General features: G+C 36.2%; 1 protein-coding gene across 2 annotated transcripts in view; it reads left to right on the top strand.

Annotated features, from left to right (window-relative positions):
- Positions 1-13,478, top strand: part of GNAS (GNAS complex locus) — a 160,950-nt gene that overhangs the window by 95,297 nt on the left and 52,175 nt on the right. For both annotated transcript variants that reach the window (XM_074888258.1, XM_074888259.1), the window contains exons 3-4: positions 6,158-6,212; positions 6,296-6,415. In XM_074888258.1, the coding sequence (XP_074744359.1) occupies positions 6,158-6,212; positions 6,296-6,415 (175 nt within the window). The remainder of the gene's footprint in view (positions 1-6,157; positions 6,213-6,295; positions 6,416-13,478) is intronic.

Below are 13,478 nucleotides of genomic sequence, written 5' to 3'. Positions count from 1 at the left end.
ATGGCAGCTCCTATCCCATGGTACCACATGTGCTCGCCTTTTTTGTTCTTGAACAGTACAAAACAGAAAATATTTTTGAAGTTGGCAGAATTACTGAGATCTCTGTGGTCAAAAACATATTCAGTGGTTTTTTGCTATTGCATTTTAGCAGTTTTGTCTGTAAAACTGGTACTTTGTCACAGGTCTAAGATGAACTCTTCCAGCTTCACTCTGAATACTCTAGGCACCTATTTTTCCCATTTTCAAGTGCCTCTAACTTGGTCTCTGCCCTGTTTGCCATTCTAGCTGTTATATTTTGAGATAATTGCCATGTTGTTCTGTTAGAAATAACCCAGGCTGCTAAACCAAATTTATCTTATTGTTGAATTGTAAAGTACCACAGAGTTTTTGTAATGTGGACTGGTAGCAAAATCTTAATTGAATTTCCTTGCTTGTGGTCTTGTGTCTGAAGATCTTGACTGCGCTGCTCCATTTTTATGAGGTGGCTTGGCAGGTAGTGCTGTTTGCATTTTTTTTTAACTTCCATAAGATGCAGTAAACAAATTTTAATGCAAATTTTTATGAAATGTTTATGAAATCCATGAGCATGTTTCACTGCATCAAAGACACCATATTTAGATGAATAGCTATGTTTAAAGCCCATGTGCCTGTGATTGTGTTGAAATGAACACTGTGATCAGTGTTGAAATGAACACTGTGTTCTAAAATGAAAGTGATACATCAACTTTTCATTTGCTTTTAATGTGTAATTGCAATGGGCTTTGAAGGTGAGCAGAAGGGACAGCCTGTGGCTACTTTCCTGTAGGTAATACCTGAAAGCAAGCTGAGATACACCTGTGTTGAAACACAACAGTGTCATTTTCTTCTATAAAAAGCTAGAGGCAAATTGTTTTGTAAGATTTTTATTCTGGCTCTCCTACTTGCAAATTGATTCACTTAACTGGCAGTGCTTTGCACGGGCAAGGGAAGCTTTTCACTAGATAGAGTTGTTGGGTCAGCGAGTTCAAGAGTGAGCAAAGTTTGACAGTGCTTCAGAAATAAAGGTAATTTATGCATTATACCCATCACTGACGGTGATAGAAGCCAGGCTGTTTACAATCTTGTAAAGAAGACAAAGGCTAATGTTCTGTATTAACATTATGTGTTCATATTTTAATATGCCCAATTAAAATGGTATATATATACTCTCCAGGCACGTACATTTTGCAATATGAGTTTAAAGAGAAAGTTTCTGCTTTCTTACTACTTGCAACAGCATCCTGAGAACTACAAAAAATTGGGAACGTAATTAATAAAGAACATTTTTAACATGGTTTGGGGGGATTATTATATAATACAAAGCCAATCATTTTAAGTATGTGTCCTTGTGTCGCATGGTGTACTCTGCCCATGCTGTTACATACCCTTCAGGATTCTAGACAGGCTCACTGTGGTGAAACAATGTATACACACTATTAAATTGCAAACCATTATGTGGCATTATTTATTATGCTAAGGCTGCACATAGGAAACCACGTGTTAAAAGACAAATTGAGAAAGAAAATGACATTTTTCAAAAATGAAAGCTAGCATTTATATCTGCAATATGCAAAGAATGTTCCAATATTTTGTATTCACATTGTAAGTATTCATGTTCCAGGGCATGTTCCTTTTTTAGGCTATATTCATAGGGGGATTCATTGGCAATCATAATTAAGCCTCATTAAAAGCCTTTTTCTTGTTGCATATTATCTGATCAAAGTCTTTTTACTTTCACTCAAATGATGCATCCCACAGCATTAAGTTCACCTCTTCACAGTGATATGTCTAGTGTTTGATTCCTAAAATATTCCCACATCTAAAGTGTGGAGTTTCCTGTATAATCAGGGGATTTGGGGGAGATGTGGGGAGGGTTTCCCCGCTAACTTAGATAATTGATATATGTTAAAATGAGAGTGCTATATTATCATGACTATCTTTCCTTCTAAAGGAAAAAAAAATAGATTTTATTGTTGTTGCTTTGCACTCTGCATGTTTCAGATTTTTTTCCAGTGTTTGAAGAAACGTACCACTTCATTTCTGTTGATAAAATCTATCTGTGTTTTGATGGAAAGAAGTAGTAATATACTACATTCTGGTTTAAAACTAGGTAGTTCTTTGTATTTTTCTCTTCAGTCTTGTCCAAACTCTGCCTGTTTGAACAGAGCTTTGCAGCAAGACATACAGCTTCTTAACCTGTCAGTAGTGACCAAGAAATTCAAACTTCTTTGCTTTCAGGAATTTAGATTAATGGCATAAAGGGGTCACAGGATTTATTATTACTTTTTTTTTTTTTTTTTAAATTCTTTAACATGTTTTGACCATTCATTTCAGCACCAAATTTTTTAAACTTTTCTATCTGTGAGATGTTTATACTGGGTGAGCTGAATCCTTGATCCTCTGGAATGTTATTTTTAAACTTTAAATATTTTTTCCGAGTTCCAAGTAATGGTTATTCATATTATCAGAAATGAACATGAAAATTAAATTAGTTTGCTTTCTGATAATCTGTTTGGTAATGTGTTCATTGCATAAGACTTGATAAAGTCTGAGTAAAAATGTTGCCATTTTAATAGTAAAGCTCAGCCACAGGTGTAGAAGTTCTTTACTAAATACTGATTAGGTTTGTTTTCAAGGAATATTTGATTTTCCTGACCTTTTATGTCATTCTAATTTCATGTTATTTGAATTAAAATGTCATCTTTTTTTATAGTACCTAAAATAGACTTTATTAGTTTTCCTGAAAGCTATGTGCAGCTTTGCTTTGGCCCATTTAAATATTGAAAACAGCAGGATTTGAGATTTTTCTTATAATCCTCAACTAATAGAGTTTAATGCTTTGTTTGGCCTACCCTACACAGCCTAAGCAAAAGTTTTAAACAAGATTAAAAATATGACCTTATTAACCCATGGCATCTAAAGATGCAGAACAGGCCTGCAGAGAGTCAGTCGTTTGTTAGCCAGGATAGCGTGGTGCCATTCCCAATCTATTCAGTCCGTTCCAGAGGAAAACTGGGAGCCCAGCTTTTCTCTTTTGTACTTTTGACCATTGTGCCAGCACCCGGGAATAAGAAAGAAAGAAGCAAGAATCTGTTTCTAAGTTGAATATTCAGTCTTCGTGGTTGGGGAAAACAAAGTTCAATCACTTTTGGAAATCTGAGGTGCAACCTGGCTGGGATTCTCAAAAACAATTCTGGCCAAGTAAAGGGACAGCAAAGGTGGGGCTTAGCTTTTGTTCACTGAACTTAATTAGTCCTGAAATAAAATGAGTTTCACCTTTCTTTTATTTGAAGAGAAGTTAGAGTTGCATGCAAGCTGTTGGGCAGGTGATTGATGAACACGTTGAGTTCCAGAAGAATAAAGTATCTCATTGTCATGGAAAATTTATGCTTAGTAAACATTACAAAACACAAAATGACATGATACATTCATTGCTCTGTAATAAGATTCCTTGTTTACCGGGCATGCTATAGGGCCATGGCAACAAAACCAGAAATAGGAACTATGAGTATTCCTGTTGTAAAGACGATGATGGTTATCAAGCAGTTTGTTAATTACTGGAGTTTTACATCACTCCATATTCATTATCACTTTGCAGTGCTGCTAGTAGTGTGAGGATCAGTGAAGAGTTTGACAGAGTATAATAAAAATAATGTGTTTTATTGTATGGTGTGGAAGAGTCCGGTAAATGTGCACTTAGCTGATGCTTTGAGACAGTTGTCCCCAAGTGTTCCAGGGGAGAGAATATAACTACAGTTTGCTTAAAAAAAAAAAAAAAATTAAAAAAAAATTAGAAGGCTTTCTAAACTTCTGTCTTTCTAATGATATTCCAACCCAAAATGACAATATTATTTCTTTAATTAATGTTTTAAAACTACTGCTGTCTTGCTTAATTTTCAGCATATCAGTTGCCATTTTGATCTCAACAGGGTGGAATCTGTATACATGTTCATTAAGTTCAAGACCCAGGTGAAAATTGGAGGCAAAATCAAGCCAGACAAATTGCTTACACTGTCATTGATAAACATTCCTTGCTTTCATACTATTATTTACATTTTTTTTAATAAAGGAACATTAAAAAATAGAGAGTGGCTGATGTTTTTGCAACCATACATGCACTAACTGAAAAATACAGTGTTTGTACACCTACAGTGGAGTGGAGTTTCTTAAGACCTGGGGCAATAGGAAGCATTGAAGATGGGAAGGAAGAGGGTGAAAAGGCTTCAGTTTTTCCTCTCTTTTCCTGTCTTATTTATTTTCCTTAGATCAGTGCTTTTGGACTTTCTTGGCTCTCTGCCTTGTTCCCATCAGTGGTGCCAAATCCATAAAGCAAAAAACTTGTAGTCTTCAGGAATAAGGTGGTCTTTTGAGAATTTGCATCTGATTATTGATCATTTCATTTTCTTCCTGCATCAAGCTTCACTGACCTTCCTTTCCCTACCCCAAAGTTTTGAGAATATATGCAGCAGTCAGTGATGAGGAGCTGGTGTTTAGGGATGATCGTGTTTCTGTTTGGTAGAGTTCTGCTGCTGATTCAGACATGTTCTCTACACAGCTAAGTCATCCTGAACGAGATGATTTGATGCTGTTTGCTTTCCATCTGTAAGAACAGCACTTTGCATTGCAATCATGCTTTCACAACTGTAGAATGTATAGTAAGATCCTCCATGTCTGTATCTAAAAGGCAGCAGAACGTGCGGCTGGCATGGTGGTGTCTTCCTTGACCCTATCTTTTACAAAAGTTGCATTGATCTTTCATTTGATAACCAGAATTCCCACCACTCTTGGATATCTGCATCTGTCTTATTTAAGCAGTACTTTTTTTTTTTTCCCTGCTGTTCTTCTGCATTCTTGATTGGTGAATATGCTTTCAGTTTCATTTTAGTTGTTGGTTGTGAATAATTATAGAAAGGAAAAAGTGATAAAAAGCATTTGCAATATGAGTACTTAATTAACTCAGTAAAATGAGGTTTTCAAGCTGAAGGTATGAGCACTACCTTTTAAAAGGTAAAAAAAGAAAACATACTGTTGGTAGTTTAAAGTCTTTTGGATACTGTGCTGGAAAATGTTAGTTTTCAAAATGAAAAAAAAAAATAGTTGGTATAAATATTCAGATAATGAAAGCATTCTGTAAAAACAGTTTAATGAAGATTAAAAGGTCACTTAGATAATTTAGCTGGGTTTTTTTAGTAATTACATGGCTAACTTGGTTTACCTCAAAGTAGTAATTTTATGCTGTATATAGCAAGAAATGAATAATGTAAAAATTTTGTTAAAGTGTATTACAATTAAGTTACAGTTTACAGACTCAATACTGGTAATGCCTTTAGGATGCTAATTCCTGGTTATACCAGATGTTTGATCATGCATTTCATTTGATTGCACTATTTAGTATTCAAAATAACTATTGTCAGATTTGACATAAAACACAATACAAATATAGTAGAGGCAATGGTTTGTTCTGTAGCTTGCTTGAGCCTGTTACGCTTTTTAATTTGGCTGCATGTAATCCCAAATGATAGTGCTCCTGTAGAGCATTCCAGATGGTTTTCTAGCCTACTCTTCTGCTTGTGGTTAAAAGGTAATTTTACATATTTGGATTAACCTTTCATTATTTATTTTAGTTTTTATGTCCAAACTGTTAGTTTGAATGTCTCTGACAGGTTGAGTTCTCTGCTCTAGCTTTTTCTGCTATGACATCATTTTTGTGCTTTAATTTTTTTGTACTTTGAGGTTCTTTGGTCTCCCTTCGTTTGGTTCTACTTTTAATAGCTTACCCATTTTTTTTCTCCCCCTATTTGTTTCCAGTTCATGCTTTTCTAAATAACTTCCAGGTATGTCTAGTGTTTTGCATTCAAATGAATTAAATTCTGATTGATTTTGAAGAACGTCTTAGTCCCAGTCTGAGATTGAATTAAGTTTTTATTTAGGCATAATTAGATACATAAATGTTTACTGTTGAAGTAGAAAAGTTATGAGATACTGAAGTCTGTCTACAGAAGTGGTTCAGTGACTGACAGCAGTTTAGTCAATAGTGACAGTACAGTTTTGATATAATACTTTTCAAGTTTGTGTTCTCTTTCAAAGAGATATTCTGCTTTCATGTCTTATAAATTTAATAATGTATTTTTTATTACAGGGAGAAGAAAATGAAAATTCAAGATATTAAAAACAATATTAAAGAAGCTATAGAGGTAAACTTACGGGCTATTGTTTTCAGTTATTCAAAGCTAGATATTCAGACACTCTGCAGTATTTTATTTTTATTTCTTTGCAGACAATAGTGACAGCAATGGGCAATTTGGCACCTCCAGTTGAACTAGCCAATCCAGAGAACCAGTTTCGAATCGACTACATCTTAAATTTAGCTAACCAGATAGACTTCGATTTCCCACCGGTGAGTAAATAATTCAAATTGTCTGCAGTCATGCTTTTTTGCAAATGATTGTATTTTACTGCACTGTATTAAACATTTACAAAAACCAGTGAGCTGCTCTTTGGGAATTACTACAGTAGGTGTCTTTGGTCAGTGCTAATCAAAGTGTATAGCAACACAGCTAGAATATTCAAGCTGATCCTTTACGAACACAGAGACCCTTGTCTACTTGTGCTTTACTGAAATAATCAGCTACAGAGTTAAGATGGACAGTGCTGGCAGTGACGTTTGGATATTGTTGGGAATTGCCCTGCCCAAGAGGAGTGAAGATAGACACAGCAATCTGTTGATGATTAGCTGGCATTTAATGATACTGTATTTCTCTCTTTTGGAAGAATAGTAGAGTTTTCTTGCTGATTCAGACATGTTCTCTGACAGCTTGTCAGCCAGACTTTCTGCAAAGGCTCCGCACGCTACGTCCTTGCCCCAGCCCTCCTGGTCCTAGTTAATCATTCAAAATGCCAGCAGTCCCAGAGTAAATGCAGGAAGTATAATTATCTCGTTGATGATATAACTTTGTGCCCACTCACTGTGATGAATTTCCACTGTATCTCAACCAGGCTGGTAGCAGAAGCCCATGAAAATACAGTTTGCAAACACTGAACTCTTAAACACTGAGAATACATTTTTATTAATTACCATGAAGTACCTTATACTTGCAGTAATACAGGAGTGTTTCAAAGCTTGTATTCTCTCTCTGCACTGTTCCAGAGGTCTCAGGGTAGGAATTACGATGATGTATCAAAATCATGATCCATTTACATTCGAATTTTGTATCCAGCAGTAGTCAGTCCCAGGTGCTTGAAAGGAAAGTGCAAGTGGGAATAGTAGTAAGATGTGGGATAGTTTGCACCACAGCAAGGTTTTCGTAACTTTAATTTGTAAACATTGAACAAGGTAGTCTGAAACCAGTGACAGTTACCTTTTGCAACTGTTGCCACTTCTGGGAATTTGTCTGCTTTGGTCAGCCTTTAGTAAAAGAAAAAAAACAAACAAACAAACCCACATACTTTGTGAACAAGGAAGAAGTCATGTGCTATTAGCAATTAATTGGAAATACTGGCAGTGTAATCTTCAAATCCAGTAATTTTCAGTGTTCAGCAGGCACAGTCAGGTTGATGGAGAGGGAGATATATTTTTCTTCTCTAGCACATAAAAATGTAGTATCAGTCATTTTAGCTTAAGGAATCTGAAATAAACTAGAGATTTTGAGATTTTTAACTTGATACCTCTTTAATTTTGACACTTTTCAGCTTTATTTCTAGGAATATTTGATCCCTTCATGGATCATCTCTCCTGCTAAGGGGACAAACAAATTTGTGCTTTGAAGATAGTTTTAAGAGAATATTCGAGAGAAAAGACAGTGGCTCCTTACTCCACCCTGTGTGCTCTTGAACTGGCTGTGTGCCTGCTGCTCTCCTACTGCCCATTGTTTTGTGATAGTTCAGGTTGTGATCTGTAACAATGCTGTAACAAGTTCCTGTGACATACCTCGTAATGAAATACTTGATTTTCCTTGTCTGTTCTATCTCAGAGGCTTTTTTTTCTATTCAATTGGAATGCAATGATTTTCTTAATTATTATTTTTCTTTCTCCTGAAAACAAGAGTCAATTGTGTAGTGGTAAGTGAATAAGCCAAGTGTGTATGTGTTACATTAAGTGTTTTTTATATAAAAATTAATATTCAGTATGTAATATCTCTGGTAGGATACACGATAGCAAGCCCTTGATGTCTAAAGCAATAGAAACATACTTCCCAGGTCCATAAATAATTTCAAGTTCAGTGAAGAGTCTTTGATATGTTGAATGGCACACAACTTCAGGAATAACAGTGCTCCAGTAAAACTATTTTTTTTTTCTCTGAGCAAAGGTATTGTGTTAAATTTTTAAGCCCTGAGTCTACAGAGGTTTAGGTGTGTGTGCATGACTTGGACCTGTGGCTAGCTTCACTGGCATGATTAACTACTTCACATGTAAATGTTTATAGGGTTGAGGTTTTAAATGGATGTACATTAGCCACTAATTTTAAAGGAGTATTGTTGGCTCCCTCTACCCTCCATGATTATATAAGCTAATATGTATCTGATTTCTGAGTGTGTCTGAATGTAGGTTATAGTGCTTTGGTACCTGAAAAACTGAACCTGCATTTTAATTGCGTATTTTAAATCAAGTTAAGATCTAGAATGTCCCTAGATGCCAACTGTCAGTGCATAGTATCAGAAACAGACGATCCTTGCATACCTCTATAAAAATAACTTTGACTTTGTTATAGATTAATTAAAAATAGTTCATAGGAAAAATAGTTTTCTGTAAGTGGAAAGGATAACCTTTTGCTAGTTGTGCTTTATATCTAAGGAAATCTTGATTATCTACTTTCCCCTCCAGTACTCTGGTGGGAGAACTTCATAAACTGGCAGCTATACCTTTTGCTTTGTAGAGTATTAATGCAGAAGAAGGGAGGGGAATTTTTAGCAATGTTAGCAGTATGCAGAGCTGTCTATTTTGAGTTGAAGAACTTGCTTTCTGTCTCTTCCATTTTCTTCACGAAGGTAGGGAGAAAGAACACTCATGTACCAAGGAGATATTCTTTGAGTACTTAGCGCCATACTCTTTTAAAATCCAAGGTCGTTTTGCTTCCCTTTAAATGCCCATTAATCTTTTCCTAAACATTAATTTAGCACGCTCTCCAGAAGGCAATGCACAGGCATACGGAGTTTAGCACTAGGACTATGTAATTTCTTTTCCAGCCACAGGGGATCTTCTTTAGAACATGAGGCTTCATCCTTCTTCTGTACATAAAGGAGTAGTTTAAATGAAGTTTAAGGTACACAGCAAAACCTGTGTTTATAATTACCTGTTGGACAGGTGGAGCTGGAATGCAAATTTCCTAACAGTAAGGTTCAGTGTGATGTGAAAGGCAGAAGAAAGTAAAGGAGGAATGTAGGAGCTTTACAGTGTGATGATAGTGTAAGGATCTAGCTCTACATATGTAGGATTCAAAGAGCAACTTTTGTATTCTGATACTCTAATTCTTTTCTGAGTGTGTGTCTCCATCTGTTTGCTTTGCAGTTTTTGACTTACAGGGAATGTGTGTCACTTGTGTAGAGCATATTGTATTGAATTAAAAAAGAAAAAAACAATTCAAGTTAAAAATAATGTTGGTACAGTGCAATGCTAGGTTAAACATTCCCTTTAAAACTGAAAATTTAGTATGTTGGAGATTTACTAATTCAGCACACTTGGTATTAAGCAACTACATTTCTTGAATACAAATAAAAGCATATGGGGAAGGGAAAAGGATAATACCTACTGAAAGGAACTCTGTCCACGTAATCATGCTCGTGATTTAAAGTATTGCAATATTTAGTAGGTCAAATCTGTAGTTCCTTTTGTAGTCCTTCTGTGTTGTTTCATCATACTGCATATATCATTAGCAAGAGCCTAGAAGAGTTTCACTCTTACAGCCGATGGTCCAATTTGTCTTGTCTTCAGTATGTTTTCAACAGTTTCTAAAATGGAAATTACAAAAAAAAGCCCAAAACTATATGACTGAAGTGAATTGATAAAGGTGATGAACATAACCACATTGAAAACCTATGGAGAATGCTAATTAGTAATATTCTAGGCAAAACAACTGAGTACTAAGTTCATGTTTTTATGTGAAGTATTTTCTGCCTTAGCTCCTTGTGGACTTCTGAAATGGCTTGAGGACATAATATCTCCATGGGTAATGGAGTGCTGTTCTGATTTAGTTTTGCAAAATACTTTGCTGCCTCTGGGGGTAAAATCTATCCTTATTATTATTAGGCTTGTTGCACAGCCTTTTCTTGGAGCAGAGCAGAATGGAAATAACAGAAGTCTAATCAGGTCCATGTAATCTATTGTTAATATAAATAGCACTGATACTTATTGTGTGTAGTATATATTGTGTGTAGTGTTCTATTTGCATCATTGGGAAACATATTCTTACTAAAATGACAAGACATTAAATGACTAAGTCTTGCAAAAAAATCTAGCCCTGCTAGTTTGAATGAACACTTAGAATAACAGAGATCATGCTTTCCATAGAGAAGTACTGAAAACAGAACTCTGTTTTTTCTAAAACACTACAGTACTAATTTTTTGTGGAAGATCATTTAAGGAGGACCATTATTATTGCCTTTATTCAAGTTGGGTGTTTATCATGCAATTAAATTGTCACTGGCTAGCATGATGACTTTAAGCAAAGGAAAAGAAACTTGAAGTAAGAAAACCTCCACATTCATCAAACTGAACTCAGATGAGATAGTTGAAACGTTTAATTTTAATAATCAAGCTGATTGTGAATGTGCATTAGCCTTAGAAATGAGGTAGAATCTATGTGTTGATGTATTGGTACAGAGCTGAAGGCATACATGTAATTACTGCTGCTGGGCTTGTGTTTTAAGATTATATCATGATAAATAATATTTTTTTTAAAGGAGAAATTTATAAGTGATTTAGAAATTCTAAAATGACGCTCCCTAATGAAACAAGTAGAATAGTTCGTTTGCTTGAGCAGTAAATTGAGGCTTCCAACTGGCATTTCCATACTTGCTCAACACAATTGTATGTGTATGTTTTCAATGTCAAAAATCAACCTCAAAAGTATTTTCAATAATTCTGACTAGCTGTGTATCTGTTTCAAATATAGGGTGATTTTGGGTGAGCTGGGTTATAGAGGTGATATTTTTATTCCTGTTCTTCATACCAGACAGTGGTTATAGGATATTTTCTCCATCCCTAGTACCAACTGGAATAGTGGCCTTTTTTTCATCCCTTTCTTTTTGTTCTTACTTTTTAGAAGAGGAAAAGAAATGCTCTTGTTCTATGAATATTTCTCTTTCCATGATGAACCCATTTGAACCAAGCTGCCAAATGAAACCTATTTATTTTGGGTCACAGTCCCTTTATAATTCTCTGGTTTTAATGAGATACTCAAAATAGCAGAACAGTATTTACAACTACCTATGTTTAATTGTTCTGGACTCTGCGGAGGAAGATGTCTCTTTAAAATACCATAATAACTTAAGAAAGGTTATATTCAAAAAGTAGTAGAATCAGAATATTACCTTTGAAGTGCAGAATAAGTGGGGAATCACTCCAGCCTGTGGCTCTCTAGATCTAGCAAAATACATGTTTAGAACAGATGCAATCACTTTTAGCGTGTTGATGAAATTGTCTGCAGATTTTTTGGTCCTGGTTTATTTTTTTATTACACTGCTCCGTTGTAGTTATTTTGAATCTCCCACTACCAGTGCTGCTGAATAGTTTTATTATGGTTTCTGAGTGGTGTCCTTGAGGCCAAGCTTTACCACATGCTGGCTTCAGCCTCAAAGCCAGCTTAGCATCCCCTCTGCCCACAGCCATCCCTTCCCTCTCCTCCACACCATGATGTGCCACCCTCACTTGCACCAAAAAACCCTCTGTTGGATCCCCTGCATAAATCAGACCATTGAACCGATACAGGGTAAAAATAGCCCTGGTAACCCTTACTCCTTCTCTCTTCTATTTTGGGGAGGTTATTTTTAACAGGGATGAGTTTTGAGGGCAGGTTTATGGCATGGCCCATAGACAGTGTGGTACAAATGAGGTGGTACAAATTGTGTAATATGTTAATGCGCAGCAGGGTCAGCGGTGGGGGTGAGAGTCCTTAAAATGGTTTTGACACCAAAATCTTCAAGAAAGCAACAAGAGAATATAGTCTCAGTAAGAAAAGATGTGAACTGGGATCTCTTTGCTGCCAAAAGTGTTCCTTAATTATATAGGCAACAGAGCAATATTATCTGTCCCTGTAGATAATCACCCTGATGGGTATAATGATAGGTATATTATTATTCCTGTCTAAATACATCATGGAAGAAGTGGAGAGCTGTTCTGGTTTGACAGCATCACTAGCTTTATAATGTAACGACAAATGTATTCACTCAAATTGGGGACATTTCCAATGAGGTTATCTCAAATGTCACAGATTTTGGGGTGTGGAAGTAGGCAAAACATTTTCTTTGGCGGGGATACCTGTGGGAAGCTGGGAAAGGTGGGAGACAGAGCCTGGTTTCTTGGGTGTCCGGATAATGCTGTATGCAATTTGGGTAGCTATCACAGCGAGGAAAACTTGGGGCTCTTGCTTTTTCTTGTCCAGACTCTCGTTATGATTTTGAGCGAGTCATCTCAAGGTCCTATATATTTTTTTTTTAATGCCCTATGTATCTTGTTTTCTGTAAAGTAGTGATAGTATATGTATCTTGCAGATGCATCTTGAGGTGCAAAATTGGTAGAAAATGTGGATATGTGAAGTATTTTTAACTCAGGAATGTTAATGTTGTTAACAAAAAGGAATGGGGAGTATTACAGACAGTATCAGCAGAGTGGTGTGATACTAGATCGTCTGAAGTAATCTTTACTTACTCTTTTTTAATCTCCATTATCTTATCTACACAGAGCAGCTCCTTCTAATTGGACTTCTAGATAATCCAATTGAGTTTACCTGATCAGAGTTTAACAGGACTTAAATAAAGCTGGTTTTCCTATCCTTTAATAGCAGAAACAAATTCTTGAATACAGATAAATTAAAGAGTTCTTTTGAAGCCTTCTTTTATTATAGGGAATCTGAGGTAGGCAGTCACTTCATCTCCAGGAAAGCAGGGCTCCCTCATGGGTAATGGTTACTTGGCAAGACAAACACCATCACTCTGAACATCCCCCCCTTCTTCCTTCTTCCCCCAGCTTTACACACTGAGCATGACGCCGTGTGGCACGGGACATCCCTTTGGTCAGTTGGGGACAGCTGTCCTGGCTGTGTCCCCTCCCCGCTCCTTGTGCACCCCAGCCCACCCGCTGTGGGGTGGGGTGAGAGGCAGAAAAGGCCTTGGCTCTGTGTAAGCGCTGCTCAGCAATAATGAAAACATCCCATTTGTGTTTTCAACACAAATCCAAAACATAGTCCCATACTAGCTACTGTGAAGAAAATTAACTCTACCCCAGCCAAAACCAGGACACTGGTGAT

The sequence above is a fragment of the Strix uralensis genome, chromosome 18 (assembly GCF_047716275.1).
Source record: "Strix uralensis isolate ZFMK-TIS-50842 chromosome 18, bStrUra1, whole genome shotgun sequence".
Taxonomy (NCBI): domain Eukaryota; kingdom Metazoa; phylum Chordata; class Aves; order Strigiformes; family Strigidae; genus Strix; species Strix uralensis.
Note: the sequence above shows the minus strand (reverse complement) of the source record. Positions and strands in the feature narration are given on the sequence as shown.